The sequence below is a fragment of the Megalops cyprinoides genome, chromosome 19 (assembly GCF_013368585.1).
Source record: "Megalops cyprinoides isolate fMegCyp1 chromosome 19, fMegCyp1.pri, whole genome shotgun sequence".
Lineage (NCBI taxonomy): Eukaryota > Metazoa > Chordata > Actinopteri > Elopiformes > Megalopidae > Megalops > Megalops cyprinoides.
In genome coordinates, this window is record NC_050601.1 from 4250089 (window position 1) to 4265697 (window position 15609).

At 49.5% G+C, this 15609-nt stretch overlaps 1 protein-coding gene and 1 long non-coding RNA gene across 2 annotated transcripts; both read right to left on the reverse strand.

Annotated features, from left to right (window-relative positions):
* Window positions 1–395: 395 nt before the first annotated feature.
* Window positions 396–1355, reverse strand: LOC118795130 (transmembrane protein 100). Its single transcript, XM_036553496.1, has one exon. The coding sequence runs from the start codon at window positions 1083–1085 to the stop codon at window positions 699–701; it is 387 nt and encodes a 128-aa protein (XP_036409389.1). The 5' UTR covers window positions 1086–1355; the 3' UTR covers window positions 396–698.
* A 13032-nt stretch (window positions 1356–14387) lies between these two features.
* Window positions 14388–15092, reverse strand: LOC118794125. Its single transcript, XR_005005740.1, has 3 exons — window positions 15043–15092; window positions 14829–14933; window positions 14388–14414 (listed from the first exon to the last, which is right to left on the reverse strand). It is a non-coding gene; the product is annotated as an uncharacterized LOC118794125 (long non-coding RNA).
* Between the last annotated feature and the right edge of the window lie 517 nt (window positions 15093–15609).

Consider the following 15609-nt stretch of genomic DNA (forward strand, 5'->3'; position numbering starts at 1 on the left):
CGGGTGGCTGGGCAGCAGGAGGGTTGGGGGGGGGTGGGGGGTGGGGGTACGTTTTGTCCGAGTGTCAGGTTACGGCCGCTGGCCCACTTCCCCCACGTTCATGGTCACACGTCGGCGGCAGGAATGTGGAGTCTGACGCCTGCACTGACGGCAGCAGTAAGGCCGTGTGTGTGTGCAATCGTCACCTTGGCAGCGTACTCTGGTGTATGTGTATGTTTATGTGTATGTGTTTTGTTTATCTGTATGGGTGAGTGTGTGAGTGCTTGTACGTGTATGTCTATGTTTCTATGTGTGTTTTTATTTATCTGTGAGTGTGTGAGTGTACATCTGTATATGTATGTTTGTTTGTGTGTGTATATGCATGTGCTCGCATGCGCATGCCCGTGTGTGTGTGTGTGTGTGTGTGTGTGTGTGTGTGTGTGTGCTCGTGCGTGTGTCCGTGGCACCGGTTTAGACCCATGGCACCTGCTGTAAGGTAGCAGGCCGTGCAAGCACAGCGGAGCCGCATGCCAGGAAAGCGCTGACGGTGGACCTCCCAGTCTGGTGCCGGGCCCCCCTCGCTGTCCCTCGCGCTCTCTACCCTCCCTTCCGGTCCTCTCCAGTCAAGAACTTGGACCGCCCGAGTTCCTCTCAGAGGAAGCGGCGATGTTTCGGCTGACGGCTCCCCTCCCCCGGACACCCTGGGCCGGGGCCGGGCCTCAGATGGCGCACTGCTCTGAGCCACAGGACCCCCCCTCTTTCCTTTTCCTCCGCTTCTCGCGGTGCGCCATCCAGCAAGCGCCCGCCAGCAGCACGAGAACCATCCCGACCCCCAGCAGCACCAGCGACACCACCTTGGTGAGCGGCAGGTCGTCGAAAGTGAAGGCGACGCCCGTGCCCGCCACCCCGATCACCAGGGAGATGAGGCCGAAGGGGAAGATGCAGCGGTACCAGGACTTCTCCATGCCCCCCGTGGCCTGGGACAGGCGCTCCAGCGAGGTCAGTACCTCGGGTCCCTTGGGGGGCTCCTCCTGCGGCGGGCTGTCCTGCTCGGCCGTCGCCGGGGGCTGGGTCTGGCTGGCACGAGGGCTGGTGGCGCTGCCCATCCTGAAGGAGAGACCCCGAGGGCAGAGCCGAGCTGCTGGATCTGCCGGCTGGAGGCGGCTCTGGCCTGGAGCGAAACGAAAGAACGCTCCCCGGGAGGGAGACCAAAAAAAATAACAACACAGACTAAGAGGGAGAGAGCGGACGAGTGTGAGTGTGAGTTAGCGAAGGAATCCACTCACATTCTCTCCCCCTCTCTCTCTTCTTTTCTGTCTCTCTCTCTCTCTCTCTCTCTCTGTAGTGCTGGGCTATGATCCACTCCGCTGCTCTCCAGCACCACAGCGTGTATTGTGCTGCCAGGGTTTGTCGGGGGAGATATAAGCAACCAAGGGCAGGGGGTGGAGTCAAGGAGGGACGGGTGGGCGGATACGAGGCACGCGATTGGCTGATGTCCTGGTGTGACGTCAGAGATTGGAGGGGGATGTCGGGGGAGGGGGCAGGCGCAGGAAAGGAGAGTTAACTCTTCCAGGGCCGGATCTCCTTTCGTTCCCTTCCTCCCACCTCTCTCCCTCTCTCCCTCTTTCCTGCCCCCCCCGGTCATCATCCCTTTGTCTGCAGGCTGTAAAAGTGTTGGGATCCCGGTGGACGGGGGGGTAATAAGACACAAATCAGATCGCCATCTTCACTGAGGTGAGAGGCTTGTTGCTGCTCCTCAGCCTAAAACAGAGGAAATGATGAGAAACCTCCACCAGGACGGCAAACGCGTGATTGCTCTGTTTTTGTTTTTTTTTTTGATCTCATCTAACAGGAGATACTCAGACCCGGCACAACACGGTTCCCGTGTTGTTGTGACGGAGCGGCTCCGCATTCACATGGTAATGCTCCTGCGCTCCGGCCTGCCGCACCGCCGAGCTGGCAACGTCACACAGGCGTGCTCTCTCTCGAACATCAATCCCCACGCACCTCCCGCCCACTCGCCCACCCACACACTCACACACCCACACACACGCACACACACACGCAAACTCTCCAGGGCTCCTGCCAAAGGCCCAGATGAGTGCCGCAAGACTCGAATGATGCTCTGATTGCCAGAGCAGCCAGCGCCTCCTGAGAGAATCACAGATCCATTCCCAGCTTCCCCGTGGCTGAACCAGAGGTGACTCCGTATGAATGATTAAACACAACAGAGCTCAAAGAAGCAGCCAGTGCTCTTTTAAAGGTAATCCCTGATGAAAATCTAAAATATCATGCATTTTAATTGCCTTTCCTGTAATAGATATCCACACCGAAAACCTTTTGCTTTGTTTTAGTGACTAAAAATAGAAGCTAATTTGGAATCGCTTCTTTATTTATTGATTTTAGGCTCATGCCATTTCACCCAGAATCCATCCCCCCGTCTTTCCTTCTGTCTGTGCAAATTACATTTTTTTGTTACACGTTCTTTATAACAAAATGTTCCAATCCCTTAAAAACATAAATACAGACTCCAAACACTCGACTTTTAGTCTGCCCTTTTTGCTTTAGGCTGATCATCATCAATCTAGCGGAATTCTCTTGGGCTTCTCAGACTCCAGAAAAGAATGGTCGTTTGCTTATTTTGTGTCTCTATGTGTGGGTGTGTGAGTATGTGTGTGTGTGTGTCTGTCTACAATACCAGTCAAAAGTTTGGACGCACCTGATTAAGATAATGAGAAACACGCACTTAAAGACATTTTGGTCTAAAGACTTATACTTAAATGATTTAAATGTGTTTCTTAGACAAAATAAATAGTGACGTTGATGCCTATGTATGAATTTCTTTCCAAAAAATTGGAAAAATATTTTTGGCTACTTTGAAGAATCTAAGGTATAATATTTGATTTGTTTAACACTTTTTGGTCACTGCATAGTTCCATTTGTGTTAGTTCATAGCTCTGATGTCTATACTATTATTTTAAAATGTGGTAAATGTGGTAAAAACAAAGAAAACTGCTTTTATGAGTAGGTGTGTCTACACTTTTGACTGGTACTGTATGTGTGCGTGTGCGCGTGTGTGCGTGTGTGCGTGCGTGTGCGCGTGTGCATGTGTGCGTGCGTGTGTGTGTGTGTGTGCACGTGTGCGTGTGCGTGTGCGTGTGCGTGTGTGCATGCGTGCGTGCGTGCGTGCGTGTGTGTGTGTGCGTGAGTGTTCTGCACCCCTCCCCCTCCTCTCTCCTGTACCTGAAATTACTGATCACTCATATCTGAACAGGTTTGCTCAGGGCGGGAGGTTACAGTGCCTCGGTGCTTGAAGCCCACATGCCAACACCAACGCCGGCTCACTTCATCCCGGTGTGTCGCCCCGTCAGAAGCACAGTGACCGCTCGCCGCTGCGCTTTTCTCAGTCACGAATTCATCCTGGGCGAAAAAATTCCACCGCCTCGCCACTAAATAACAGACGCCTCGCTCATCTTTCCGTCACCAGCTCCAAATCACAGCCAGCTCTGATCAATGGCAAATCGTTCGTCACGTTCACTCATTTCATTGTTTCAGCCCTGCGTTTCACCATTTGCTGTTAGGGAGAGGGACTTCGCCGCTTTGGCGTACCTCCTACACTTTCTGATGCGGCACGTCCGTGTGTTTGTGGCATTTTTACAGGGTGGCGGGTACATTAGTGGGTCATTTAATTTCTATCAAAAAGCCTTGACACACATCGATGGCAAGAGAGTTGGTGTGCATTGTACAGATTGTTCAGGGATTAGTTGATCAGCCGCGCTGTTTGCATGCTGGTAGCATTTTCAGTCCCTCATTTGCAGGTACAGTACATACCATCTCTCCTGGTTGTTCGATTGAGATATCTTGGCATCCTTTCGTCTATTTATGCATTTCTGTCGTCATGTGAACATCCCATCTAAAGCCCACGCTAAGCGAACTTATCATGCGGTCTGTATCTGCTCTACAGGTGATTAAGTGTGTGTGTGTGTATGTGTGTGTGTGTGTGTGTGTGTGTGTGTGTGTGTGTGTGTGTGTGTGTGTGTGTGTGTGTGTGTGTGTGTGTGTGTGTGCACGCGCGCACAGCTGGGAAAGAGATCCAGATCCTCTCGCATACACAGATGTGCTGTAATCCTGGCTCAGGGACCCACAGCGGGGGAGGAAGGTGGTGGGTGGGAGTATTTATTGTGTGTGTGTACGGGGCAGGGGCAGGGGGAGCGTTACATGTCATCCATTGAAGAAAATCCCACATACAGTACATGCACCTCTCTCCCACAGCACAGCAGCCAGGGCTCTCCTGCCCCCAAAACCGCAGAGAACGTGGCGCTCACATCCTCTCTCACGGAGAGAAATCACATCTGGCCCGTGCTGTTACACAACTGCGAGGGACCGTGGAGTGGGCTCGGCTGATCGGATCCATGTCTGATCCCTGACAAGGGTGTGAGAAGCCTTGTCTGAAATGTTTTTCACTACAGCTTCCACAGGCTTAACTAGGTTTACACAACCTGCCTCAGACACACACGTATGTGCACACACTTTCACACATGTACGCAAGAATTTTTTTCCCGTCATAGACTCTTCCACTCTTCCTGGGAAGTGTCCACAAAGATGGAGTGGTGCAGGAACCACGGTGTGAGGGAGGAGAGGGAAGGAAGGAAGAAGGTCAGGATTCGCTGTAAATCAAACCGCTGAGAGGGACGTCAGCCGCCTGCAGGCTCAGGGAGGGGTGACGTCACCCCACGGCTGCCCCCTGCTGACCCTCTTCTTCTGCAGACTGCTCCTGCACTTGAAACTTGAAAGTTTGGCTGCGGAGCTTCCGACAGCCCAAAACGTCACCATGATGAGCAGGACCCTCCGCCCAGCAAAGGGGTGTCACTTTCTTACTGATGGCTGCTCGTAGGGGAATGCTTTGGGATATTTGGAGTGACGCAGTCCCTCATAATAACTGTCTTTATTATGAGGGGCATACAGCCAACCTAGGCACTGAGTAAGTTCCAAAACCATCAGGGAAAAGGATGTTCTGAGTAACTGATCACAAGCACACTGCCGTATTTCCCAAGAAAGAGCTGTGGTTTCTATCTCTGCTGTACTGCTGAGAAATCTCTTTGCCTCTCTGGGAGGAGAGGCCATGCGGGTGAGCGGGAATTCCATTTGTGGCAGCGTGACACAGCTGGTGCCTTTTCATTTCCAGCCAAAAAAAAGAAGACAAAAAAAAAAAAAAATGCACCTGAACATCGTCCATTTGCAACCTCCCGTTGTCTGCCGCTGATGGGGAGGATTTTATCTTCAAACGCTGCAGGGCCCTTCAGAGTTCAGACGAAAAGCTCTCCGGCGTCGGAGAGGGCTTGGTTTTACGGGGCGATTCAAAAGTGAGCAGATGTCACCCTGCCCACTCTCCTGGTCTGTTGTTGTTTGTCTCCTTTCTTTCTGCTGGAAAACCTGCTCCTCTTGGCTGGAGGCCTTCTGGGAAGCTTTCGCTGGAGCCGGTCCCCCCCCCCCGACAGTGACTCACTGGACTCGGAGGGGGGCTGAGGGCTGGCATCGGCAGGCGCACACCCACAGCCCTGTGCGTGGACCCGCTGCCACCTGTCGCCTGGTCTGGAGCAGCTTGCGTTTCGTCACCCCCCCCCTTTCCATTTGGGGTGTACTCTTCCCACTCCCTTCCTCTCTCTCCCTCTCTCCACCCCATCCTAGTGTCTGGCACACCCCTTGACCCCCGCTCTAAGAAAATGGAAAGACTGGACCGTTGAAAACGGTCCACTGGAGACAGTATTGCACGGTAACAGTCCTCTCCACCTGCAATCTCAACCTCTTTTGAAAGGGTTTGAGAACATTAGTCCTCCCCTTCCCCACATCCATCCCAGAGGCCTTATCAAAGAGAAAATAGAAATGAGCATGGAATAAGAAAGAGCCTTATCTGGCCAATGAATATTTCATTTGTTATGGCTACAAATCTTCCATAAACACGCACCGTATATTTCATCCAGCCGAGCCCAGTGTTTGTTTGCGATTTGAAAGAGAGGGGGCGTCCGCTAAATGCCTTAATAATAAAACTTGGCCGCACGGGCTGCTTATTGACTCAGCTGACTGTAATAGTAATTGAGCAGACCCCCCGATGAGTTTTAATGTAGCACACAATCGCAGGAGCGCTTGTGGCGGCTCCGCTCTGTTCGTCATCCTCTCGGCGCCAGCTCCGAGCTCCGAGCTCTCCCACACTCCACCAGCCCAGCGCTTTGTTCATTTCGTGGGTTTTTACCATGACAATCAAACTTTTTCCTTTTTTTTTTTTTACACGTATGCTGGCGATGCACTGCTTGTCACTGCCGTGTCCAATCACAGCACAGCACAGCGCAACAATGTTAACGCCACGCCGCATGCCTGCGCACCTGTGTGATTGGCAGCCACACAGTTATGATGCAAGAATTGTATATTAAAGGGTAAAATTTTAAGTTTGTAACTGCCGATTCAGCGCTCGGTTGGTCTGAATGTGAGTGTGAAGTATTTGGCGGCACAGAATGAGGAGTATGAGCCGGTACACATTTTGAATTTCCTGAATCTTTTGAATGTTCTGAATGTTATAGACTGACGTCTACCCATCTAACCATTTCTTTTCCTGGCTGCTCGATGGGGGCAGTGTAGCGTAGTGGTTCAGGAGCAGGACTTGTAACCAAAAGGTTGCAGGTTTGATTCCCCACTAGGGCACTGCTGCTGTACCCTTGGGCAAGGTACTTAACCCACAATTGCCTCAGTAATAATATGTATAAATGGATAACATTGTAAAAACCTGTAACTGATGCAAGTCGCTCTGGACAAGCACATCTGCTAAATGCCAATAATGTAATGTCTTGATGGTGGATGACCACTTTTAGGAGATCAGCGGTTTCCCGGCACCTACAAGTTCCCTCTTTGTCTTACTTTGCTGAGTGAAAAAGGCAGCAGTCCAGAGGCCACAGGGACGGATGTGCAAGCAGAAGAGCGTGTGCACTGTCAGAAGCAGGCCCGGTGGCACGCAGGAGGCCCGGGACCGGGCCATTCAGCATGTTAGCGAGCGTGACTGGGCAGCCTCTGGCTCCAGGCCAAAGCGCGGGGCCCGTGGCAGGGCCCTCCCCGAGCGGGAGGTTAATTGGCCCCGCCCAGGAGAGCGGGCGGGTGCATCGGCAGCAGAGAGCTGCCTCGCTGGCCCGCTGCAAGCCTGGGCGTCCTGGGGGAGGGGATTTCAGCCAGCCCCGCGGAGATTACACTAATGCGGCACGCTCTCCCATACAAACACACATCACATCCACTCATACATCAAACGATCAAACGACAGTTTACATACATACATATGATAGAGTTCACTTTTACACAAGGTAAGAATATTCAGGGAAAACGGTGGGCGAATGTATGAATGCACAAATGTGGAAAACAGTGCTTTAAAGCACATCTAAACAGTGGTGAAACCTGTGTGAGAGTGACATGCCAGGTTCTTTCATTTTAGCTGACCGGGTTACTGAGACACACTGACCTGAGCCACAACTGCGGGAATGCAATTCCTAAAAGCTTGTTTAACTCATTAAAAACAAACAGAAAGTGGAAACAAGACCAAGGCTGCTATGCTAAATGCAAATGAATCAGAAACTTCACCTTGAAATGCAGCCTTACAGACAGAACTCTAAACTCTGATGCACTGTGCTCTATTTGTGTGTATAGTATATCTGACAATATTGTACAAATCAAACAGAACTTTCCACTATTTGGTAATATTGCTGATGGACATGACATGGAAAGATCGCCACCTGCTGGCGGAGAGCAACGCACAACACAGCGGCGTGTTTTAAAAACTGAGATGTTTGAATAGAGAGGCTTATTTACGGTCATTCATTTGCCATAAATCTAGTATCTGACTAATTCTGACTCTGACTGAGTAAAATTATAATTATACGACCCATTTAAATCATGGCCATCATATCTGATGTCACGCTGGTCGAGAAAAAAAAATAATTTCTCATTGATCATTTGCCATCATGATTTATTCAGACACACTTCAATCATAAATACATTTTGTACAAGACAGACACACACACTGATTGAAAAAAGAACACTTCTCCACATTTCTCCAGGGAAAGCTAATATTTTTCACATTAACTGACATGGTACAAAAGTAGAAGCCTGATAGAAAATGAGGATTTTTTTTTTGGCTGAAATGAATCACTCTTCCGTCACCCACAGTGGACAGATAAAACAGATGATGGAGAGAAACAGAAGGTCACAGAGGAGCAGAAGGCAGAAGGAGAGGAGTCACCATTCCCCAGTAAAACCCTCACCCCTCCAGCGTCTTCTCTCTGACTGTGACGTCACAATGCAGGAAGCCAGATCACACCAGCTGATTGGTAGGCAATCGGTAAACAAACAATGTGCATAAATAGATAAAAAGAACCAATCAGAGTGTGGCCAGAGATCCTTCTTTGTTCTATTTCCTTCTATCTCAGTGGGGTCCACATGATGTAGAAGCTTACTGACAATCACATGTCCTTCCTGTTCCAAGCTATGCTCTTTGTCCAGCACGATTCTGAGACAGGGGCACTCCACCGCTCGCTCTGCCTTGCCTAGTCCGGCTCAGTGTCTAGGACCACAGCAGGGAACTGGGCACCCCCCTCCCCCAACAGGGAGTACAAGCTTCGGAGCATGCCTGCACTGGGTCGTCCCCCGTTGGACAATGTGGAGGTCAAGCACGGGGTCAAACTGTCTCTCAGGGCCTACAGGGGAACAAAACCATGAATGTTACACTAGGGTGACATACTAAGGGTCTGCCAGTGCAAGGCTACACAGTGTGACACCTTCTAAGACTGAAGCCCCTTTGGAATTAAGGCTATGGCTGTATAATCATGAGGACTCAACAAAACTCTCGTGAAATAAGTGGTACTTATGTGCTACGAGTGCATTAATTAAGGTGCTATGTTCTTTGCTGATGTAAAACAACAGAATATAAGAAAAAAAACCTTCAAAAGGTGAGAGGACAGTGAGTCTAACCTGGTGTGAACTGTGACTCTGACCTGTTTCAGCTATGTGGCCTGCGACTCCTACCTGGCACAGGCGTATAAACTATGACTCCTACCAGGCACAGGTGTGTGAACTGTGACTCTGACCTGTTTCAGCTCTGTGGCCTGTGACTCCTACCTGGTGCAGGTGAATCTCTTGCTGTAACAGCGCCACTCTAAGCCTCAGACCCTCCAGCTCCTTCAGCTCTGCCTCGCCGGTGTAGGAAAGTACGGGGGACAGGTGCGGGGGGGCGGGGTCCCCCCATCGCCCCCTTCTCCTGACGGGACAGCAGTGGCGGGGCCTCCGTCCATCTCGTGCGTCAGAGTCTGAGGGGTACAGGGCGTATTTTTAGACCGAGAGCAGCTGAGCAAACTCAGAGGTGCTCCGCGTTAGCTTTAAATAGAACGAGATAGCAGCGATAGCGCTTGCATATCGCCGGGCTCTGGGGATTCGGGCTGCCAAGAAAAGCAAGCAGCACATTACGCTCCTGTCTTTGAGGCTTTTTTTTTTTTTTTTTTTAGCTTCGTTTTCTGTGCTAAAACGGGGAATGGCAGATTCGCTGGAACACTTCGTTGTGAGCGGGGGTGGCTATTCTGAGAGAGGTTGTGAGAGTCGTTGCCGTCCGCCCGCGTTCTAACTCTCCGCTGAGAGGACGCCTCCGGAGAACGTTTCCCGCCATCTAACCTCCAGGAATATTCTTCCAGCAAACACAACGCTAAATCATGTCCTGCCTTCTTGCTCAGGTTTTGGGGTCTGCGCACGTTCTGAAAACGCCGATGGCAGTGAGGCCGCCCCTCCTGGGAAAGCGTGGGGGGGGGGGGGGGGGGGGGGTCCCCACACTGTGGGCGTGGCCCCGCGGTCACAGGCTGGGCCTATGGCCAGGCCTAAAGCAACCATGATGGAAACACTTCATCATCCACCCGCCCCGCCGCGGCGTAGCCAGCAAATGAGAACGTGGCAAGAGTGATGCATTCTGGGAGTTCAGATCCCTGCTGGGCTGTTTGGGGACGGTGCCATGCTCAGCGCGGTGTAAGCGTGATTGGTTCACCCTGGTCCCCTTGTAAATGCCCAGTCTGAGCTTCCATATCCATAAAGACAGCCGGGAAGCCACCTCATTCCAGAGGGTCATACACCTCATCTCTCTCCCCTCCGAAATCCATCCAATTTCCCACACTTTCTCAGAGAAGCCTCCGTGAACACACACAACGCAGTAATGGAATGTGTGGGGGCAATACCCTTGTCACCCAAACAAATTACATTTGAACAAACCTCCGCAGTGTTAGCACCTCCAGCCTGACTGCACCTTGTAGTGCAATAGCTTGAAGCTCCGCAGGACATGGAGAACTAATCTCTGCTGGCATGAATGCTGTGGGACACTGGGAATTAAGCACCACTGTCATTTCAGCCCTTATCAACAGAAAGAGAATCAATGCTACCACACCTCTCTTCAGGTGCTCCACCCGCTTCAGCAGCTCTGACACCACCTTCTCCAGGCCCTCCTGCAGCAGCTGGGATTCATACTCCATCTCCCAGCATCCACCTGCGCACGCACGCACACACACACACAGGGAAGGTAAGCTGGGCCCTGCAGTGGCATTACACATGCATTATAAACATCATAAACAGGCCCCGCCCCCTCTGCCCATTCAATCACACACATGCACAGGCAGGCAGGCGGATTCTGATTAGATAAATAAATCAGAGCAGGAAGCAGGAAAATAAATGCTTTTTGTTGACTCCTAATGGTCTCACCATCTGCTCACAGATTCTTGACTGTCTGTGTGCATGACGGATTTATTTTTCCACTTCTCACACACACACACACTCAGTCACACACTCACTCACTCACACACTCACACACTCACACACTCACACACTCACTCACTCACTCACTCACTCACACACTCACACACTCACACACTCACACACTCACACACTCACACACTCACACACTCACACACACTCACTCACTCACTCACTCACTCACACTCACTCACACACACACACTCACACACACACTCACACACTCACACACTCACACACTCACACACTCACACACACACTCACAAACACCTCCTTCTCCACCTGGTCTCCCCTCCGCCTACCTGAGCCTGGCGGCCTGCCGGCCCCAGAGGCCTGCAGCTCCGTCTGGAAGCAGTGAGCCAGGGCCCCGCACAGCTGGTTCAGCCTGCCCACCTCTGCCCTGGCATCCACAGGACAGCTGCAGCACACCGCGGTGGGCAACTGGCCCACACAGAGACAGCTCGTCAAGGAAAACAACCACCTCTGAAAACAGACTCTACACACTCATGCTAAACGTGGCTAAAAGTGTCTGTAGGTTCACAGTGAGGCTTCTATAAAGTTTTATGAATTAATCTATAAATAATGTATAACGAAACACTTGTGAATGGGATGTGCTGTACTGATTAAATATATAAATAAATTAAAAACACGTTAATTAAAAGCATCCAGAAGAATGCAGCTCAAACAGCGATGGGCAAAAAAAAAAAAAAAAACAGCAGCAGGTTTCCATGACAATTACCAGAACAGGCTGTACCAAATAGATGTGAGCGCCTTTTACTACATAATCCAACAGTGAATTACAGGTCGTATTCAACCAAGAGCACTTGACATCATCAAGTTACTGCAATGTGCAGGAAAGTACAATGTAACGTGCCACTACACCTATTAAATCAGCTCTGTAACCTTTAACACGGATTTGCAGTATGAGGGTGAGAGGGAAGGATACAGTCCTCAGTAGCCTCTCAGTGAAATGTGTCTTCTCCACCACTGGCTGTGACATCGTGGCCAGCACCTTGTCCCACAATCTGGGGACGCCAAGAGGAACCAGCGAGACTGAAAGTTCAGTCTGAATGACAGGTGCTACATTTCACAGTAAATACAGCCTTTTTAAACCGAGATAGTCCTAAGGCAACATCTGCCATTCTGAGTGAATACTGCACGGTCCAAACCATAAATGGTCATAATTCTTGGGTATGGCATGAGTGCGCGGCCATTTCTTTGCTTTTTCATGTCTTCCCCTGAGTTTGCACCTCGATCACACTATTTGCTGGAGGGCAAAAATTCTCTTGTTTTCTATCACTTCAATGTCCACCATTTTAACTACAGTTAAACATCACTGTTGCAGTAAACCATGTATTCTGTTAATGTCACCAAAAATCGTTAAAGCTAACTGCTTTTCAGGAAGAAAAGTAGGTCATTAAAAGCAATTATTCAAATTAATCCAAGGGCAAAATAAATTATTTTATATCTTAAAATGACCACCTCATTTTAAGATATCAAATATCAGCAAGTGGAAACTGAATAATACATGTATGAGTGAAGTGAGAAATGAATTTAGATGTGTCAAAAGCTACAGCAGTACAGAATTGAAGAATCTGTGGAATTTAATGACCTTTTACAAATACCAGGTAAGACAGGATGTTATCAATGCAGAATCATTCACTCTTACAGTTTTCCCTACCTGCTGTGCTTGGCTCTTTGAGTTCTCCACACAGAAGATGCAATGAACGGCTTTCTGTCATAACCAACAAAAACATAAGATCAATCAATCCATCAATCAAATTTTACTGCATATTGCACTTTTAATAATCAGACTGTCAGAGTAGTTTACAGTTTACTAGCTGGAGAGGGAAGCCAAAAAATTTAAGAGGACAAAAATTAAACATATAAACAATTAGGACATGAGGAAAAAAATGTCAAACAATTCCCTGACCCCTCTGTGAAAGGTGCCTGAGAAACTCCTAGAAATAGATCCTGGAAATAAATCAGCTCAGAAAGTAAATATCACTGCTTACCAGGGCCAAAATGGCACTTCCTCCTGCTCTACAGCCCAGAATTTTACAGAGCAGAGAAAAGAGGAGTTCCACAGGGTGCATGCTAAGCAACTTGATGTAAATAATGTAAAAGTAAGATGTCTTCCATAAAGGTATGGATATGCACTTACATTTAGCTAGGTGGACAGAAAGGAAACAGATGATACAACAGTTAATTCACAATCCATAGAACTGTGTCCTACCTGTCTCCCTTCTGAGTAGAAACACTGCCATCTCCTGCACCAATCCCCACTGTGTGCCTTGCTGATACTGGGTCCTCACAAAGGGCCGCGCGGGTGGCCCTGGTTATGCCTGAATCTTCAGCACACAGGCCGCTGGGGCAGGCCTTCTGCAGACCACCTGCCACTGAGGTAGGTAGTCTCTGCTCACCTGGGGCAGGTGCTGGAACCGACTGCTTCCCTGTACCGGAGCGGTGAGGGGGTGCCCCCTTCCCTGGCATGGTGGCTCGATTCTGGGCGGAGCCTCTGCCAGTACCTGCAAGATGACGTCTTTGTCCCCCAGAATTCCTGGAGGGCAGAGGTGCTGCAGCGGGCCTCCTGGCTCCCTTCCCCTCCATTCCAGGCCTGGGGGTGGCTTTGATGAGTTTTGATGAGCTTTGACCGGCCATTTTGTCACTTGCAGTCTCTGCTCTTTCTATACCGTCTCCACCCTCTCCCCCTGCAGCCCCTGGGCCCCTAGGGGGCGCCCCTGAGCCACAGCGAACTCGCAGAGCTTTCTCCAGCACTCGCTCCAGCAGTGCCATCTCCTGTCTCTCCTCAGGCAGAAAACCTGGATCTGTGCACACGCAAACACAGTGTTTTTCTTATTATTTTCTTCATGCTTTTTCCTCTTTTTTTGAATGACCAATTTGCCAGTTGTACATTAAGCTTGTCTCTCCACAACACCATCTGTGCTTACACAGGAGCTCTGAGGCGAGATGAATGCAATCCTATGATACGCTGGCACGCAGCCAAATGGCTATTTGTCATACTACAGATCCCACAGTGCACCAGAGCAGAGCCAACGCTAACTGGAGGACAAGCGTATCTCCACTGACATCATCTGAGCAACTATCAGGAGCCTCAAGAGCCACTAGAGGGTGCCAAAGCAGGAGGAGGGGACTCGGGTCAATGAAACCCACCCTGTCCCAGCAGAACAAATCCAATCATGTTCGGTTGCTGTGGGCTCCTGGGTCATTACCAGCAAATGAAACACCTTAGACTCTGAGTTGTAGGACTCTTGGAACAAAGGCTTTAACTGGCTGAGCCAGGTTGTTTTAAATGTGTGTTAAAGAGCCTTGCTAACTGACAAACAGCTGTAGAGACAGAGAAATACTTAACTCCTTCACAAGCCTGAAATGGAGAATCTACTATATCCCACTGAAAAGCATTCATTTGCAATCACCCTTTGAAGTCTTTGCTTCCAGTGCAATTTTTGCCTTAGAAGCTTGCTCATTTAATTGCCTTAATGTATGCCAGCTTTCACCCAAAGCAAACCCAGATAATTAACTGAACAGCGTGTGCATTACCTTCCTCCGCATTTACTGATGACGGTTCTTCCTCTGGGGCACTGATCGGCTGCGCTTTCCTACAAAACATTACAGTGTGTTTCGGCAGGAGACTAGAACCCAAAAATATACAGTACGTTGTGGCAAATTAGACACAATAACACATATCAGCAGTGTCTGCGCTTTTGAATGTTACTGAGTTACTTCCCTCCCGTGCAGCTCATCAAATGCACGACTAAGACAAGGCGACTGGCAGAGAGAGCGATAGGACAGCCTTCAGCTCCGTGGCCCTCAAAACCTCTCCAGCTCTGTACTCTAAACTCTGCAGACATGTGCCTGCAGTAGTGAATTCAACTGAATCTGAAGACGAACCGATTCTGCGTGACATCCCGTCACTCAGAACTGTTATTTCCGTTTAATAAATGCCAACGTTAAACTGGCAATATCGTATGACGATCACCACCAGGGAAAGTAAAGAAGTATGCCTGACTCACATGGAGCGGAGGATCTCCCGGAGCTGCAGGACGCTCTCGCTGATCCTCGCCGCCTCCGCCTTGTTCAGCTCGATGGCTTCCTCCACCGCGCTCAGCAGCGAGAGGCTGATGAAATATAGTATTACAGTCAAAAAGAGAACAAAACACTGATCTCAGAAATTATCACTTGATTGTCAGTGCTGTTTTACTCAGAGGTGCATTTTAACCAGCTTACCATTTTTCCTGGTGCATGCTGCCAACTCACAAACTTAAGGAAAATTATTTTCCAATGGCCCGCTTCAACTTCCGGAAATGGACTGTGTAGGGTCTTGCCCATACACGACTTTGAAATTACACTTAGCAAATTGTCGAAATATTAATATATAGAGCCTTATAGCTATTTTACCGGTGCGTTACTTTCGGATGTATGCATTAGACACACATTAATAGTTTTTAATGAATGCGTAGATTAGAACACGAGCTTTGCTCGTCTTAGTGTGCTACTTATCTACCAGGACCCGTACTGTAGCCGGTTAATGTTGCAACACGCAAACATTACATTTCAACTCCTCCACGGTTATGCTTTATGTATATTCTCTCTGGTGTATTTTATATGAGCTAACTTAGCTTGTTCAAATGTTAACACTTTCTTCTTCCATCTGACTTCTTAGTTTGCAAAAGAATACGGAGAAACAACATCTCGCGAGAGGGAACCCTGGTGCCATGGAAACGGGAGGACGCTGAACTACAGTGCACCTCAAAAACTTTCTCCTGCAGAGTAGTACTGTCTGCCTTCAAGGTC

Bases quoted from the DNA above. Each gene is read 5' to 3' on its own strand.
- LOC118795130 (XM_036553496.1), bottom strand. From the start codon at position 1,085: ATGGGCAGCGCCACCAGCCCTCGTGCCAGCCAGACCCAGCCCCCGGCG.